Source organism: Scyliorhinus torazame, chromosome 19, assembly GCF_047496885.1.
Source record: "Scyliorhinus torazame isolate Kashiwa2021f chromosome 19, sScyTor2.1, whole genome shotgun sequence".
NCBI lineage: Eukaryota > Metazoa > Chordata > Chondrichthyes > Carcharhiniformes > Scyliorhinidae > Scyliorhinus > Scyliorhinus torazame.
The window spans coordinates 100,347,744-100,361,739 of NC_092725.1; the positions used below are offsets into that span (position 1 = coordinate 100,347,744).

Below are 13,996 nucleotides of genomic sequence, written 5' to 3' on the forward strand. Positions count from 1 at the left end.
ATTTATTTAATAAAACAGACTTGCACTTTCATTTAAAATTTTGGCTGTGAGAACATTGTAGTGTATCTTCCCTCCCTCTGATTTTTCTTTGCATTTTGTGGAGAAACACTTATTCTCAACTTGTTTTTTGGGGGTTTGAAATTCTTATGTTTTTTTCCCTTGATATACTCTTAATAAAGAAATAATGCACCTCTTTGAGAAATCCTTGCAGTGAATGAATTACTTCTGACGTCTAGTCACCAGTGTAATTACTGTAAGAAATCTAGCAGCCAATTTGCAAACCACAAGGTACCATGAGCAGAAATGAGATTGCTAACTAATTAATCTGTTGTAGTGGCATGGGTTGATCGATAAATGTTGGGCAGGACATTTCAAAGGTCAGGGAGAAGCAGTGCTTTCATTAGGTCTCTTCTTGTACTGCACTGAATTGTAATTGATATGCTCAGGCCTCTGGAGTAGGCCTTGAGCTGCCAACAGTCTAACTCCGAAGCATCTAATTTAGTAAAATATCTTTCTTCTGAACTAGCTAGTTGCAATTGGTAGCAGTCCAGAGACATGAGTGCACCATCTACACTGACACTCCAGTACAGCTCGGAGGGGGTTCAGCAAAGCTGGAGGTGCCGTCTTTGGATGAAGGCCTCCTCTACCTGCTTCCAGGGTTTGGACCAGAGGGGAAGCAAGGAGAATTTTTTATGCTGTGGTGATTTATGATCTGGAATGTGCTGCCTGAAATGGTAGTGGAAGCAGATTCAATAGTAATTTTCAAAAGAGAATTGGATAAATACTGAAAGCGGGGAATATTGCAGGGTAATGCGGGAGAAGAGCAGGTGTGTGGAGCTAATTGGATAGCACTTTCAAGATGTTGTCACAGACATAATAGGCCAAATCGGCTCTTTCTGTGCTGTAGGACTCCAAAAAGGAACTCTCCTTTTCTGTCTGGTCAACATTTCTCCTTCATGCCTCAGACTTATGACAATGGTTGAAAAGTTACACATAGCAAAGAGAACCCCACCCCATACATTTTGTGGTTATATGGTTTGCTCTGCAGTGTCTGGTTTGAAGTCTGGGCAATGTGGCGAGAGTTCAACAACAACAACTTGTGTTTATAGTGCATCTAAACAGCTGAAGTGAAGTGATTCACTCATGTTGAGTCTCTGGGATCTGAGGGGCTTGAAATGACTATGTACTCGCCCAAGGTGTTGTAACAATAACATGGTTAAATGGGTTGATGTCAGCCTATAAATCTTTCCAATGTCCCCAATGGCTGACGGTAAAGAATGGGAGTTTCCTGTTCAGCTATACTGAAGGAGAAATTGTTAATCCTTGCAGTACTTTGAAATAGTACTGATGACTGCCCTGTTTTGGATGGGAATGGTCAAGAGAATACAGTAAGGTTGATACTCATCATCAACAATTTCTATTAAAGTAGTGCTTTTAATGTAAAGAAACATTGAAATATCATTTAATAAATGGCCATAAGTAAATTGAGAGATTAGATGGGGTGACCAGAAGGCTGGTGTAAGAGATGAATCGAGGGGAAGGAGGGAGTGAGAGAGATAGAGAGAGAAAGAGAGACAAAGGAACAGAGCAAGTAAGTAAGGGGGGGAAAAATGATTAAGAAATTTAGAGGAGAGAAATTCAGAGAACAGGATCAAGGTGGCTATAGACTATGTGCCAAAATATTCAATTGCTCTGGTGAAAGACCAAAATATTCAAATAATGGCCTTCAAGATATTGCATGGGACAACAACAAAGTCAATATTACAAAGAACACCACCACCCTCTACAGCTCACAGACTAGTGCCAGTGATCCCCATATCCCATGAATAATAAAACCACCAATGGCAGAGTGATTAAATTGCAAGAGGTCAGAATTGGAGAACCGTAGATATTAATTTTTGCTATAAATAGCCTAGCTCTATACTCCGAACAGCAAAAGCTGCTGAAGTTTGGGCCAAGATTTTGACCAAGAGGTGAAAAGTATTTATTTATGGCTTAGATGCTCCGAATGTAACATGCAGAACTCCACACTCACACTGTTATGTTAGATGTCTAGCTGATACCTCCATAAAGAGTGTTAAATGATTCTAATTTTGCGCATAGGAGGATCTGGCTGCAGAGAAGAGAAAGCAGGCAGTTGTGGAACAAGTGTTGGTCGATCAACTTTCCAGGTAAGTGAAAACAAGGCTGACGTTCAAAACGATTTGAGCTAAAAGTTTTTCAGAAAAAGGTGGTTTTTTAAAATTAAGCCAATAACTATTCTGTTTTTTTGTTCTGTGCACCATCAACTTTTGGTTACTCTAAAGGAAATAGAGGTACTTTTGCTGCAATGTAATTTAACCCAACCCTTTCTAAATATATCCAGTAATACTTGTGCTGCTACTTTTGAAAGATGAGTTGAAGAAGCTTTACAGTGTGTTTAAATGCATACCTTTTGTATATGCAAATTTACATTTAATAGCAAGGTGGTGAAGTTTAAAAAAAATTATTCATGGGATATGGGGATCACTGGCACTAGTCTGTGAGCTGTAGAGGGTGGTGGTGTTCTTTGTAATATTGACTTTGTTGTTGTCCCATGCAATATCTTGAAGGCCATTATTTGAATATTTTGGTCTTTCACCAGAGCAATTGAATATTTTGGCACATAGTCTATAGCCACCTTGATCCTGTTCTCTGAATTTCTCTCCTCTAAATTTCTTAATCATTTTTCCCCCCCTTACTTACTTGCTCTGTTCCTTTGTCTCTCTTTCTCTCTCTATCTCTCTCACTCCCTCCTTCCCCTCGATTCATCTCTTACACCAGCCTTCTGGTCACCCCATCTAATCTCTCAATTTACTTATGGCCATTTATTAAATGATATTTCAATGTTTCTTTACATTAAAAGCACTACTTTAATGGAAATTGTTGATGATGAGTATCAACCTTACTGTATTCCCTTGACCATTCCCATCCAAAACAGGGCAGTCATCAGTGACCCTGGACAAGATTCAAGCGCTATTGATCTGAGTCAGCAGCAAACTACACTTCCAGGTCTTGGCTCTGCACCACTGCGCTTTAGAAATAGGAAACTACATCAAACCAAGTATGTGTTTATGGATTTTTTAAAGACCAAATTCAATTATTTGTATATACAGTCAGAACTGTTATGCGTGGCTCTATGGTAGCACTCTCTCCTCTAAGTCAAAAGGTTGTGGGATAAAGCCTCACTGTATAGACTTGAGCACAACATCTAGCGGCACGATTTAATGGCCACGATGCGCTTGAGCGAGAGTGTGACCCGGCCGTTAGAAAGTGGGAGAGGCCAAAATCGAGAACTGCGGCAGGCACCGATCAGTTTGCGATCTAACCGGCCTGCACCAGTTGGCGAAATCAGGATCGTGGTGTGGCAAGAAGCTAATAATCATCACTTAAGCCCAATCTCCATACAAATAATAGGAAAGAGCCCCTATCTAACAGCCTCCCGTGATCTAACCGCCTCCCCAGCAAGTGGTCACGCGGGTGACGATTAGTGCACCTTTTTAAAAGCATGAAGCTGACATCCCCTTCTGAATATCACGGCCGCACCTATCGACTGGTCTGCAGAGATCAGTGCTGGGACCTTTGCTGTTTGTAGAATATATAAATGATTTGGAGGAAAATGTAACTGGTTTGATTAGTAAGTTTGCAGACGACGCCAAGGTTGGTGGAGTTGCAGATAGTGATGAGGATTGTCTGAAGATTCAGCAGGATATAGATCGGTTGGAGATTTGGTCGGAGAAATGGCAGATGGAGTTTAATGCGGACAAATGTGAGGTAATGCATTTCGGAAGGTTTAATACAGATGGGAAGTATACAGTAAATGGCAGAAGCCTTGGGAGTATTGACAGGCAGAGAGATCTGGGTGTACAGGTCCACAGATCACTGCAAGTGGCAACGCAAGTGGATAACTTAGTCAAGAAGGCAAGCATGCTTGCCTTCATCAGTAGGGGCTTTCATTATGAAAAGTTTTACATGGAGAGTTGTGAGTGCCTGGAACTTGCTGCCAGGAGAGGTGATGGAAACAGGTGGACAGTGGTGTTTAAGAGGCATCTTGACGAATACATGAATAGGATGGGAATAGAGGGATATGGACCCTGGAAGTGCAGAAGGTTTTAGTTTAGACAGGCATCATGATCGGCGAAGGGCCTGTTCCTGTGCTGCACTGTTCTTTGTTCTTTGACTGCATCAGTACCTGGTAAACTTGGTGCAAAGGCTCAGCATCTGATGGGACCCAGCTGGGCCCTGGAGACAGCAGACCTCTAACAGCTGTCTCGCTTCGGCCTTCTTACCTCCACCTGTGGGCGTGATCTACTGGCTGTTCACGGCGGCAGGATAATCCGGTCTCAAGGTGGTGCACGGCGACGAGGGGTGCAGTCACTTGGAAATCCCGTTGACAACGGCTGGGTTGATAAATCCCTCCTGGTGGGCCGCCTCCGCTGCCGAAAAACATGCGAAGGGTTGGTAGGTAAAAAATTTTATTGACGGGATGTGGACGTCGCTGGTTAGGCCAGCATTTGTTGTCCATCCCTAGTTGCTTTTAAGAGGGTGGTGGTGAGTTGCCATCTTGAACCGCTGCAGTACTTGAAGTGTAGGTATACCCACCATGCTGTTAGGGAGGACGTTCCAGGATTTTGCCCCGGTGAAGGAACGCTGATATATTTCCAAGTCAGGGTGGTGAGTGACTTGAAGGGGAACCTCCAGGTGGTGGGGTTCCCAGGTATCTGCTGCTCTTGTCCTCCTAGATGGTAGTGGTCGAGGGTTTGGAACCTTGGGGAGCTGTCTAAGGAACCTTGGGGAGTTACTGTAGTGCATCTCGCAGGTGGTACACACGGCTGCCATTGTTTGTTGGTGGTGGAGAGTATGAATGTTTGTGGAAGGAGGAGCAATGAAATGATCTGCTTTGTCCTGGATGGTGTCCAGCTTCTTGAGTGTTCTTGGAGCTGCACACATCCAGGCAAGTGGAGAGTATTCCATTACACTCCTGACTTGTGCCATGTAGATGGTGGACAGGGTTTGGGGGGGGGGGGGGGGGGGGGGGGAGGGAGTCAGGAGGTGAGTTACTTGCTGCAGGATTTGACCTGCCCTGGTAGCCATGGTACTAATATGGCCAGTCCGATTGAGTTTCTGATCAAAGGTAACCCCCAGGATGATGATTGTGAGGGATTCAGCGTTGCTAATGCTATTGAATGTCAAGGGGCAATGGTTTGATCCTCTCTTGCAGGAGATGGTCATTGGCTGGCACATGTGTGGTGTGAATGTAACTTGATGTTGCTCACCAGAATGTGCCCCAGAATCCTGACCACTACTGTCGCCCACTGAGGTATGTGTCTCTGCGCTGGTGGAAGGTGGGGATGACTGCTGTGCCATGAATGTAGTGGTCTCCTTGGAGCTGCTCTGCGGTGTTCTCATGGGAGGTTGTGTGGTGATGGGTGCCACCACCATCTGATGGAGATCCTGAGGGAGAATGGACATGTGGTCAGTGGGAGGGATGGGTCAGTCTGTATGGCTTTAACTACTCGCGTGTGATAGGTCATCTGGGTGGGGGACAGTGTATGCTCACCTCTGCGTTGTATGCTAACCTCTACATCGGTGACCGATCTGTCCTCTGCCATCCCTGCGGTCCCCAGGGCCCGTTCCTCTTAAGGGTGAGGACTCTAATGTCCAGCGCCCCACGCCTCCTGTATGTTGTGAGGCAACTTTTCCTGAAGGACATAGAGGGATCACCCTGAGCCGCACACTTTGTTCCTCGAGGGGAGAGAGGAGTATGGGTGTGGGGTGAAGGATGTGGGGGGGGCAGGAATGGGGAGGGGCCGGCTTGGGCAGCACTGCTGCATTTGGCTGGCCTGGGCCATGGAACAGTGCTGCGTGGGGATGGTGTCAGGCACATGTGGGGTGGGGTGAGTGATGGGGGCTGGCTGGTGTGGTGGCCGGGGGCCATGCCACCGGCAGCCTGGTGGAGGTCGCTGATCGTCTTACGGCACTGGATGCCGGTCCTCCTGGTGATGTTCCCCAAGCTGACACATTCATCTTAGTACCTTAAAAGACTAGTCATTTAGCTTCCATCAACAGGCCAACCCCAAAAATCAAAATACACTTTCTTATCTTCTCCATTCTTCTGGTGTTAGAAACAACCTTTTAGATCGGTTTGTTTTACAAATTGCAATGTACAGCACAGAAACAGGCAAACTGACCCATGCCTTGTGGTAGTACCAGGTATTGCGGTACCTGAGAGGTGGATGACCATTGGTTAGACCCAGGAGTCAATCATTGGCTGATGTACATAGCTCCGTCCATAGAGACGGAGTATAAGAACCGATGCCGTCCCAGCAGCCTTCACTTTCTGTATCGAAGCTGCTGGGAAAGAGTTCTAGCAGATTAAAACCTTCAGTTATGAATCACTTCATCTTGAGAGTAATTGATTGCGCATCAATTTAATCTTCTACAACTTCAGTTGAAAGGATGGATCTCCGTATCAAACCGGAGTGCCTTCAGCTCAGCCCCCACGCGGACAACTCTGCTGCTATTTTCAAACATTGGCTAGCGTGCTTTAAGGGCTACCTCGACACGGCCGCCGATACCCCCACGGAAGGACAAAAGATGCATCTCCTACGCTCACGGGTCAGCCCTGGGATCTACCCTCTTATCGAGGAGGCGGCGAATTATGCTGCTGCGATCGAGCTGCTAGAAGGACATATTATCCGCCCTGTGAACCAGGTCTACGCTCGTCACCTGCTGGCGACTAGGAGGCAAAGCCCCGAGGAAACGTTGGAAGACTTCTACCGGGCGCTGCTGGTGCTGGGCCGAAACTGTGGCTGCCCGCCATTTTCGGGGAGCGAGCACACGGAACCTTTGATCAGGGATGCTTTCGTGGCAGGTATGCCCTCCCCCGATATCCGCCGAAGGCTCCTAGAAATGGACACTCTGGGATTTACAGAGGCACGGGCCTTGGCAGGGTCCATGGACGTTGCCTATAAAAACGCGCTGTCCTTTGCACCCGATCGCGCCGGCCCCCTGGGCTGCGTGGCACCCCGTAACGGCAGCCCCTCAGACCTTTCCCCTGACCCCGCAAGCCTGCGCGGCGAGACGGCCCGCTAACGCCGCCGGACACCGCTGTTTCTTCTGCGGGCAGGCGAATCATCCCCGCCTGCGCTGCCCGACCTGCACCGCCACCTGCAAAGGGTGCGGCAAGAAGGGCCACTATGTGGGGGTCTGCCAGGCCTGCGCCGTGGCCGCGGTCTCCAGCGACTATCGGCAACCCCCCTTTCAGTCCCCGACCGCCCAGCCCTCACCGCCACCCCCCTATCCTACGGCCACGTGCAACCCGCGGGCGTGGCCATTTTGCCCCAACGGACACCACACTGTCCCTCGCCGCCGCCATCTTCTTCATCCCCGGACACCATGTGCGACCCATGGGTGACGCCATCTTGGATGGGGCCCCAGGCCCCCAGCACAGCCGACTACATGCTGCCCGACCAGAACTCTCCATTACTTCAGCTGGCCTCGGTGACTCTGGACTCGTCCTGAGAGTAATTGATTGCGCATCATGCCTATGTTTATCCTTCTGCCTATGTTTATCCTTCTGTCTCGTAAGATGATGGTTTGCTGCGTGTGTGACCTCCTCCCTCCCTTTTCATTTAGCTCCATCATCGTACCCTTCTATTCCATTTTCGTTGTCCACTTATCCAGATTCCCCTAAATGTATCTGTGCTATTTCCTTCGACTATTCTCTGTGGGTTCTGCTTTCTAACCGCGCACTGAGTGAAGAGATATATCCTGAAATCCTTTATTGGATTTATAAGTGCCTGATATTTATTGCTTCAATAGGGTAAAGACAAGTTCAACATTGACAGAAAATCTGCTGTCAAACAAGTTGCGCTTCGATGCCCGGATTATTTCAAGGTACGCTCAATCTTGTCAAATTTTTCACCATTGTTACTTCGTGATTAATGGGTTATTTGGCCCATTAGAATTTCAGTATTGTTTTTCTTTTAAAATGTGCTACTTGTGCGCTCAATATCAAGTAATTGTATGCTCGTGGCACAGTGGTTAGCGCTGCTACCTCACAGCGCTGAGGTCCCAGGTTCGGTCCTGGCTCTGGGTCACTGTCCGTGTGGAGTTTGCACATTCTCCCCGTGTTTGCATGGGTTTCGCCCCACAACACAAAGATGTGCCGGGTAGGTGGATTGGCTATGTTAAATTGCCCCTTAATTGGAAAAAAAAATAATTGGGTACTCTAAATTTATGAAAAAAAAGTAATTGGTACTCTGGTACTGTCAGAGAACGTGGAAAGTGATTAAGCGGCAATCGAATGGGCGGCACAGTAGATCTGCTCCACTACTGCTGGGTCTACGTAACAGCTCCACCAGTCTCTGACACTCATTCCAACAAAGAGCCTGCATCTAAATCATTAGCATCTGTTTTGTGCTGTATAAGGAGTTTATAGTCACATTTCCAATGAACAAATGGATTTAGAGAATGAGTCACTGCTAGCTGTTTCCACAACAGTATATATTATAGAGCTTTTCACATAGCAAAACATCCCAAAGTGTTTCACAGAATTGTTTTCAAGCAGAATTTGACAGTAAGAAGATATTCTGTCAAATTACTAAAAGATTGATCAAAGAGGTAGGTTTCAAGGGTGTTTAAAGGAGGAAAGAGAGAGAGAGATAGAGAGATTTATAGAGGGATTTCTTAGCTGCTGAAAGAACAGTCACCAATAATGGAGTACTTAAAATTGGAGAAGGTCAAGAGGTCAGAATTGTAAGAATGCTGTTACCTTGGAAGAATTCTGGGCTGCACATTAGAGACTGGGAGGGGTGAGGCCTTGAGCAGATTGGAAAACAAGAATGAGAATTCAAATTTCACCATCTGCTATGGTGAGATTCGGACACTGGTCTCCAGAGCATTACCCGGGTCTCTGGATTAATAGTCCAGTGACACAAGCACAATGCCACCACCTCCTCAACCATCAGTCTTATTTTATTGTTTCCTATGTCCCAGGGAGGTATGTTTAAGCATTCAATTATTGTAAGTCCACTGTTTTTGATCCCATTAATTTACTGCTTACTGTTTGGTAAATTAGCCTGGGATAATGCCACAGTTTTAGTCTGATGGAGTTTGTTATCCCACCTATTTAAAGTCAAATAATCCACTTATTGGTCCCTGACAAATACAGCTTCCTCTACTGTGGTTGACAGGATCCCGAGAGGTGGTTTGAAGTCACAACCTGCTTACTGCGAAAGCTTTCAGCGCCCATATGGCACAATTTGTGTAATCACCCTTTGCTGCATGGGTCACTCTAGAAGTGACGGGAAGCGATGCATGTGCATTGTTATGGAGCAAAATTTTCCAGGTGTCACATCTTTGACATTTACTGGTCCTGACGCAGGATCAACAACCTAAAATGTTAGCCTAGCTTTAGCCATATTGGATTTGAAACATTGGGTGTACTTTCCCAGTCCTGTACATCGCCCCTTCGCTCAGTAATGCATTGGAGTCTCAGTTTAGATTTTTTTCCTAGATTTCCTGGATTTGCACTCATGCCAGCATTGAGGCACAGCTGACACAAGGTCATTTTTCTCCATGCCAAAAATTTGACAGACCAACAAAAAGTCCGTTAAACTTGGATGGGAATCTCCAGTCACGTGGCGGGCAGGACCGGAAAATCCCACCCTTTACCTCTGGGCGGGATTCTCCATCTTTCCACAGCAGTGGGATTCTCCTGTTCCGCTGCAGTGAATGGGAGATTTGGCTGAGCACCAAATTGTCCATCGTCGCCAGCAGCCGTGGCGGGGTGGACTCGCAACGGAGAATCCCGGCCTCTGTTTCTCACTTCACAGATGTTGCTTGATCTGCTGAATGTTTCTATCAAAGGTGACAGTTGCCTGTTTGAGAAGAGGCTTGATCCTTTTATTTGTACGGGGAATCGGGTTATGGGGCGAAGGCAGGAGAATGGGGATGAGAAAAATATCAGCCATGATTGAATGATGGAGCAGACTTGATGGGCCGAGTGGCATAATTCTGCTCCTATATCTTATGTATATTGTGCAAGCACACTCCAGCTCATAGGGTCTATGGCTCACCTGTAGGAGTCACTTAGGTGATTTATATCTCTGAAATTGATATGCTCCATTCTTTCCAGCTAAATATAACTTGAGGTTAATTGTTTGAGGTCTTGTTATTGGTACAGAGGCTCATTCGTGAAGAGGGCACAGAAAATTGAGTCTGTAGCTCCAACTTATTGAGGTCATTATCCAATCTGCGGCCCATACTCTAGTCTCGCATGGCTCCGTACCAATACCACCTCACCTCCTGGCTGACGAGGGTGCCTAATTTGTTTGTACTTCATTCTTTAACCAGGAATGGACGGGATGCGTGCAGAGAGCTAATTGGTTTCTTCTTTGATTTCGATAAGTCTTTAACGGTATATGAATATCGCCAGTTTGGGAAAAACAGGTAGGTCTCCTTGTATAAGACAAGACAATAAATATTTAAGAGCACAGGTTCTCTGCCCCAGATGATTTTGGATGCTCAATTATTGAATATATTTAAGACTTAAGACCCGCAGGGTTTGCGGGTGGTATTAGTGAATGTATATGCCCCGAATTGGGACGATGCCGGATTTATGTGGCGCATGTTGGGCCGGATTCCGGACCTGGAGGCAGAGAGCTTGATAATGGGGGGTGGGGGGGGGGTTTATGGACCAGATGGGAGGAGTGGCCCCATGGAGGTTTGTCAGGTCGGGGGCCAGGGAATTTTCTTTTTTTCCCCACGTCCATAAAGCCTACTCCCGGATAGACTTCTTCATTATGAGCAGGGCACTAATCCCGAGGGTGGAGGGCACGGAGTATTCGGCCATTGCCATCTCAGACCATGCCCCGCATTGGGTGGAGCTGGAGCTAGGGGAGGAGAGGGACCAGCACCCGCTGTGGCGCCTTGATGTGGGCTTGCTGGCGGATCAGGTGGTGAGCGGGCGGATCCGGCGGTGCATTTAAAGCTATCTAGAGGCTAACGATAATGCGGAGATGCAGGTGGGGTGGTCTGGGAGGCGCTGAAGGTGGTGATTAGGGGAGAGCTAATCTCCACTAGGGCCCACAAAGGGAAGGAGAGGAGAGGGAGAGAGAGATTGGTGGGGGAGATTTTAAGGGTGGATAGGAGGTATGCAGAGGTCCCGAGGAGGGACTACTCAAGGAGCGACGAAGCCTCCAGGCCGAGTTCGACCTGTTGACCACCAAGAAGGCAGAGGTGCAGTGGAGGAAAGCGCAAGGGACGGTGTATGAGTATGGGGAGAAGGCTAGCCGGATGTTGGCACACCAGCTTCGGAAGCGGGAGGCAGCGAGGGAGATTGGGGGAGTTAGGGATAAAGGGGGGAACATAGGAACTGTAGTCAGCTCTCGTCCATAGTACTGAGTCAGCTCTCGTCCATAGCTGTAGCATAGTTATTAGTCTAATAAAGCCTTCTTTACAGTTTAATCTCTAAGCGTCATTATTGAGGGTACCTCAATTTATTAGACTAAACTAAATTCAGGATGGACGCAGGCCTAAAACCAGACAAGCTCAATCTGGAAGCATGAACGCCGGAGGCAAAGGAAATTTTTAAATACTGGCTGCGGGGCTTTGAGGCCTACCTGGACTCCGCAGAGACTCCCATCCTGGGGCCACGCAAGCTGCGTCTACTCCACGCCCGGGTGATTCACAGAATCTCCGCCACGCTCGAAAAGGCGACGACTTATGAGGAAGCGATTGAGTTGCTCCGCAAGCGGTTTGTCAAACCCGTCAATGAGGTGCACGCCCGGCATCTGCTCTCTACCTGCCGGCAGCGCTCGGGGGAATCGCTTGTCGAGTTTGTTGAGAAACTCACCGCGCTTGCCAGGGACTGTGACCATCAGGATGTGACAGGGGAAGTCCATATGAACCTGCACATCAGGGATGCTTTCGTGTCTGGAATCCGCTCGACCTACATCTGGCAGCGGCTGCTCGAAAACGGGGCAAAAGTCCTCCAGGAGACGCTAACGCTCGCCTCCTCGCTGGAGGTGGCCCGACTTAACTTGGGTACGTACCCCACGGACTCTGCCAGCCCCCCCCCCCCCCCCCCCCCCCGGACTTCCTCAGACTCACCCGTATTACAGGCCTGCGCCACGCGGCGACCCGCTCACCATGGGGGCACACCTTGCTACTTCTGCGGGCGGGGCTAGCACCCACGCCCATGCTGCCCAACCCGATCCGCGATCTGCAGCGACTGCGGGAAGAAAGGGCACTTTGCGAGGGTCTGCCTGGCCAGACCCAGGGGCCAGAAAAACAAAGAACAGCCGGCCCGAAAATCAGGCTCTCAGGCCCGCAGGCCTCGCAATGCTGCTGCGCACCGACCCGACATGCCCTCTTCTGACGCGTCATCAGCCTTGTGCGAATCATGGGAGCGGCCATCTGGTCGGCGGCCATCTTCTCGACCCGACACGTGCGACCGACGGCAGCGGCCATTTTATGAGTCCGACTCGGCTGACGACTCCGACTACCCGCGACTGGGTGCGATCACCCTCGATCAAACTCGGCCAAAACACCTGCAGAACTCCATGATGCAGGTCCAGGTCAACGGGCACGACACTGCACGCCTCTTCGACTCCGGGAGCACGGAAAGCTTTATCCACCCTGAAACGGTAAGGCGCTGCTCCCTACGCACCCATCCCGCATCCCAAACCATAGCCCTCACATCTGGGTCCCACTCGGTACAAATCATGGGGTACTGTATTGCGGATCTCTCGATCCAGGGTGCCAAATACACCCGTTTCAAATTTTATATCCTCCCTCACCTTTGTGCCCCCCTGCTGCTCGGACTGGATTTCCAGTGCAGCCACCGAAGCCTGACACTGAAGTTCGGTGGACCCTTGCCTCCCCCTCACGGTGTGCTGCCTTGCGACACTGAAAGTCGCACCCCCTCGCTATTCGCTAACCTCACTCCCGACTGTAAGCCCGTCGCCACCAGGAGCCGGCGCTACAGTGCCCAAGATATGGCTTTTATCAAGTCAGAGGTCCAGCGTTTACTGGGAGAGGGGGTCATCGAGGCTAGCAACAGCCCTTGGAGAGCGCAAGTGGTGGTAGTCCGGTCCGGGGAGAAGAAACGGATGGTCGTGGATTATAGCCAGACCATAAACCGATTCACACAGCTTGATGCGTACCTCCTTCCTCGCATCGCGGAAATGGTAAATCGGATCGCCCAATACCGAGTCTTTTCCACGGTCAACCTCAAATCTGCCTACCACCAGCTCCCCATCCGACCAAAAGACAGCCCCTATACTGCCTTCGAAGCAGCCGGCCGGCTCTTCCACTTCCTCAGGGTCCCCTTTGGTGTCACAAATGGGGTCTCCGTCTTTCAAAGGGTGATGGACCAAATGGTGGACCAGTACAGTTTGCGGGCTACATAACCGTACTTGGACAATGTCACCATCTGCGGCCATGATCAGCAGGACCATGACGCTAACCTCAAAAAGTTCCTCCAGACCGCCCAAGCCCTTAACCTGACCTATAACGAGGGCAAATGCGTTTTCCACACCACCCGGCTGGCCATCCTCGGCTATGTCGTGGAAGACGGGGTCCTAGGTCCCGACCCCGACCGCATGCGCCCCCTTAAGGAACTCCCTCTCCCCCGCAGCCTCAAGGCCCTCAAACGGTGCTTGGGGCTTTTCTCCTATTACGCCCAGTGGGTCCCCAAGTATGCGGACAAAGCCTGCCCGCTCCTAAAGACCACCACTTTTCCCCTCTTGGCTGAGGCTCAATTGGCCTTCAACCGCATCAAGGCCGACATCATCAAGGCCGCCATGCACGCGGTGGACGAAACCATCCTTTTCCAGGTAGAGAGCGATGCATCAGACATCGCCCTGGCTGCTACCCTCAATCAAGGAGGCAGATCAGTAGCGTTCTTCTCCCGAACCCTCACCGCCTCCGAGATTCGACACTCTGCAGTCGAAAAGGAGGCACAAGCCAT

At 49.1% G+C, this 13,996-nt stretch overlaps 1 protein-coding gene across 3 annotated transcripts in view; it reads left to right on the forward strand.

Moving 5' to 3' along the window:
• The window catches only part of caps2 (calcyphosine 2), a 66,047-nt gene that overhangs the window by 18,930 nt on the left and 33,121 nt on the right, over positions 1-13,996 (forward strand). For all 3 annotated transcript variants that reach the window (XM_072484928.1, XM_072484929.1, XM_072484930.1), the window contains 4 exons: positions 2,104-2,171; positions 2,960-3,082; positions 7,843-7,917; positions 10,378-10,473. In XM_072484928.1, the coding sequence (XP_072341029.1) occupies positions 2,104-2,171; positions 2,960-3,082; positions 7,843-7,917; positions 10,378-10,473 (362 nt within the window). The remainder of the gene's footprint in view (positions 1-2,103; positions 2,172-2,959; positions 3,083-7,842; positions 7,918-10,377; positions 10,474-13,996) is intronic.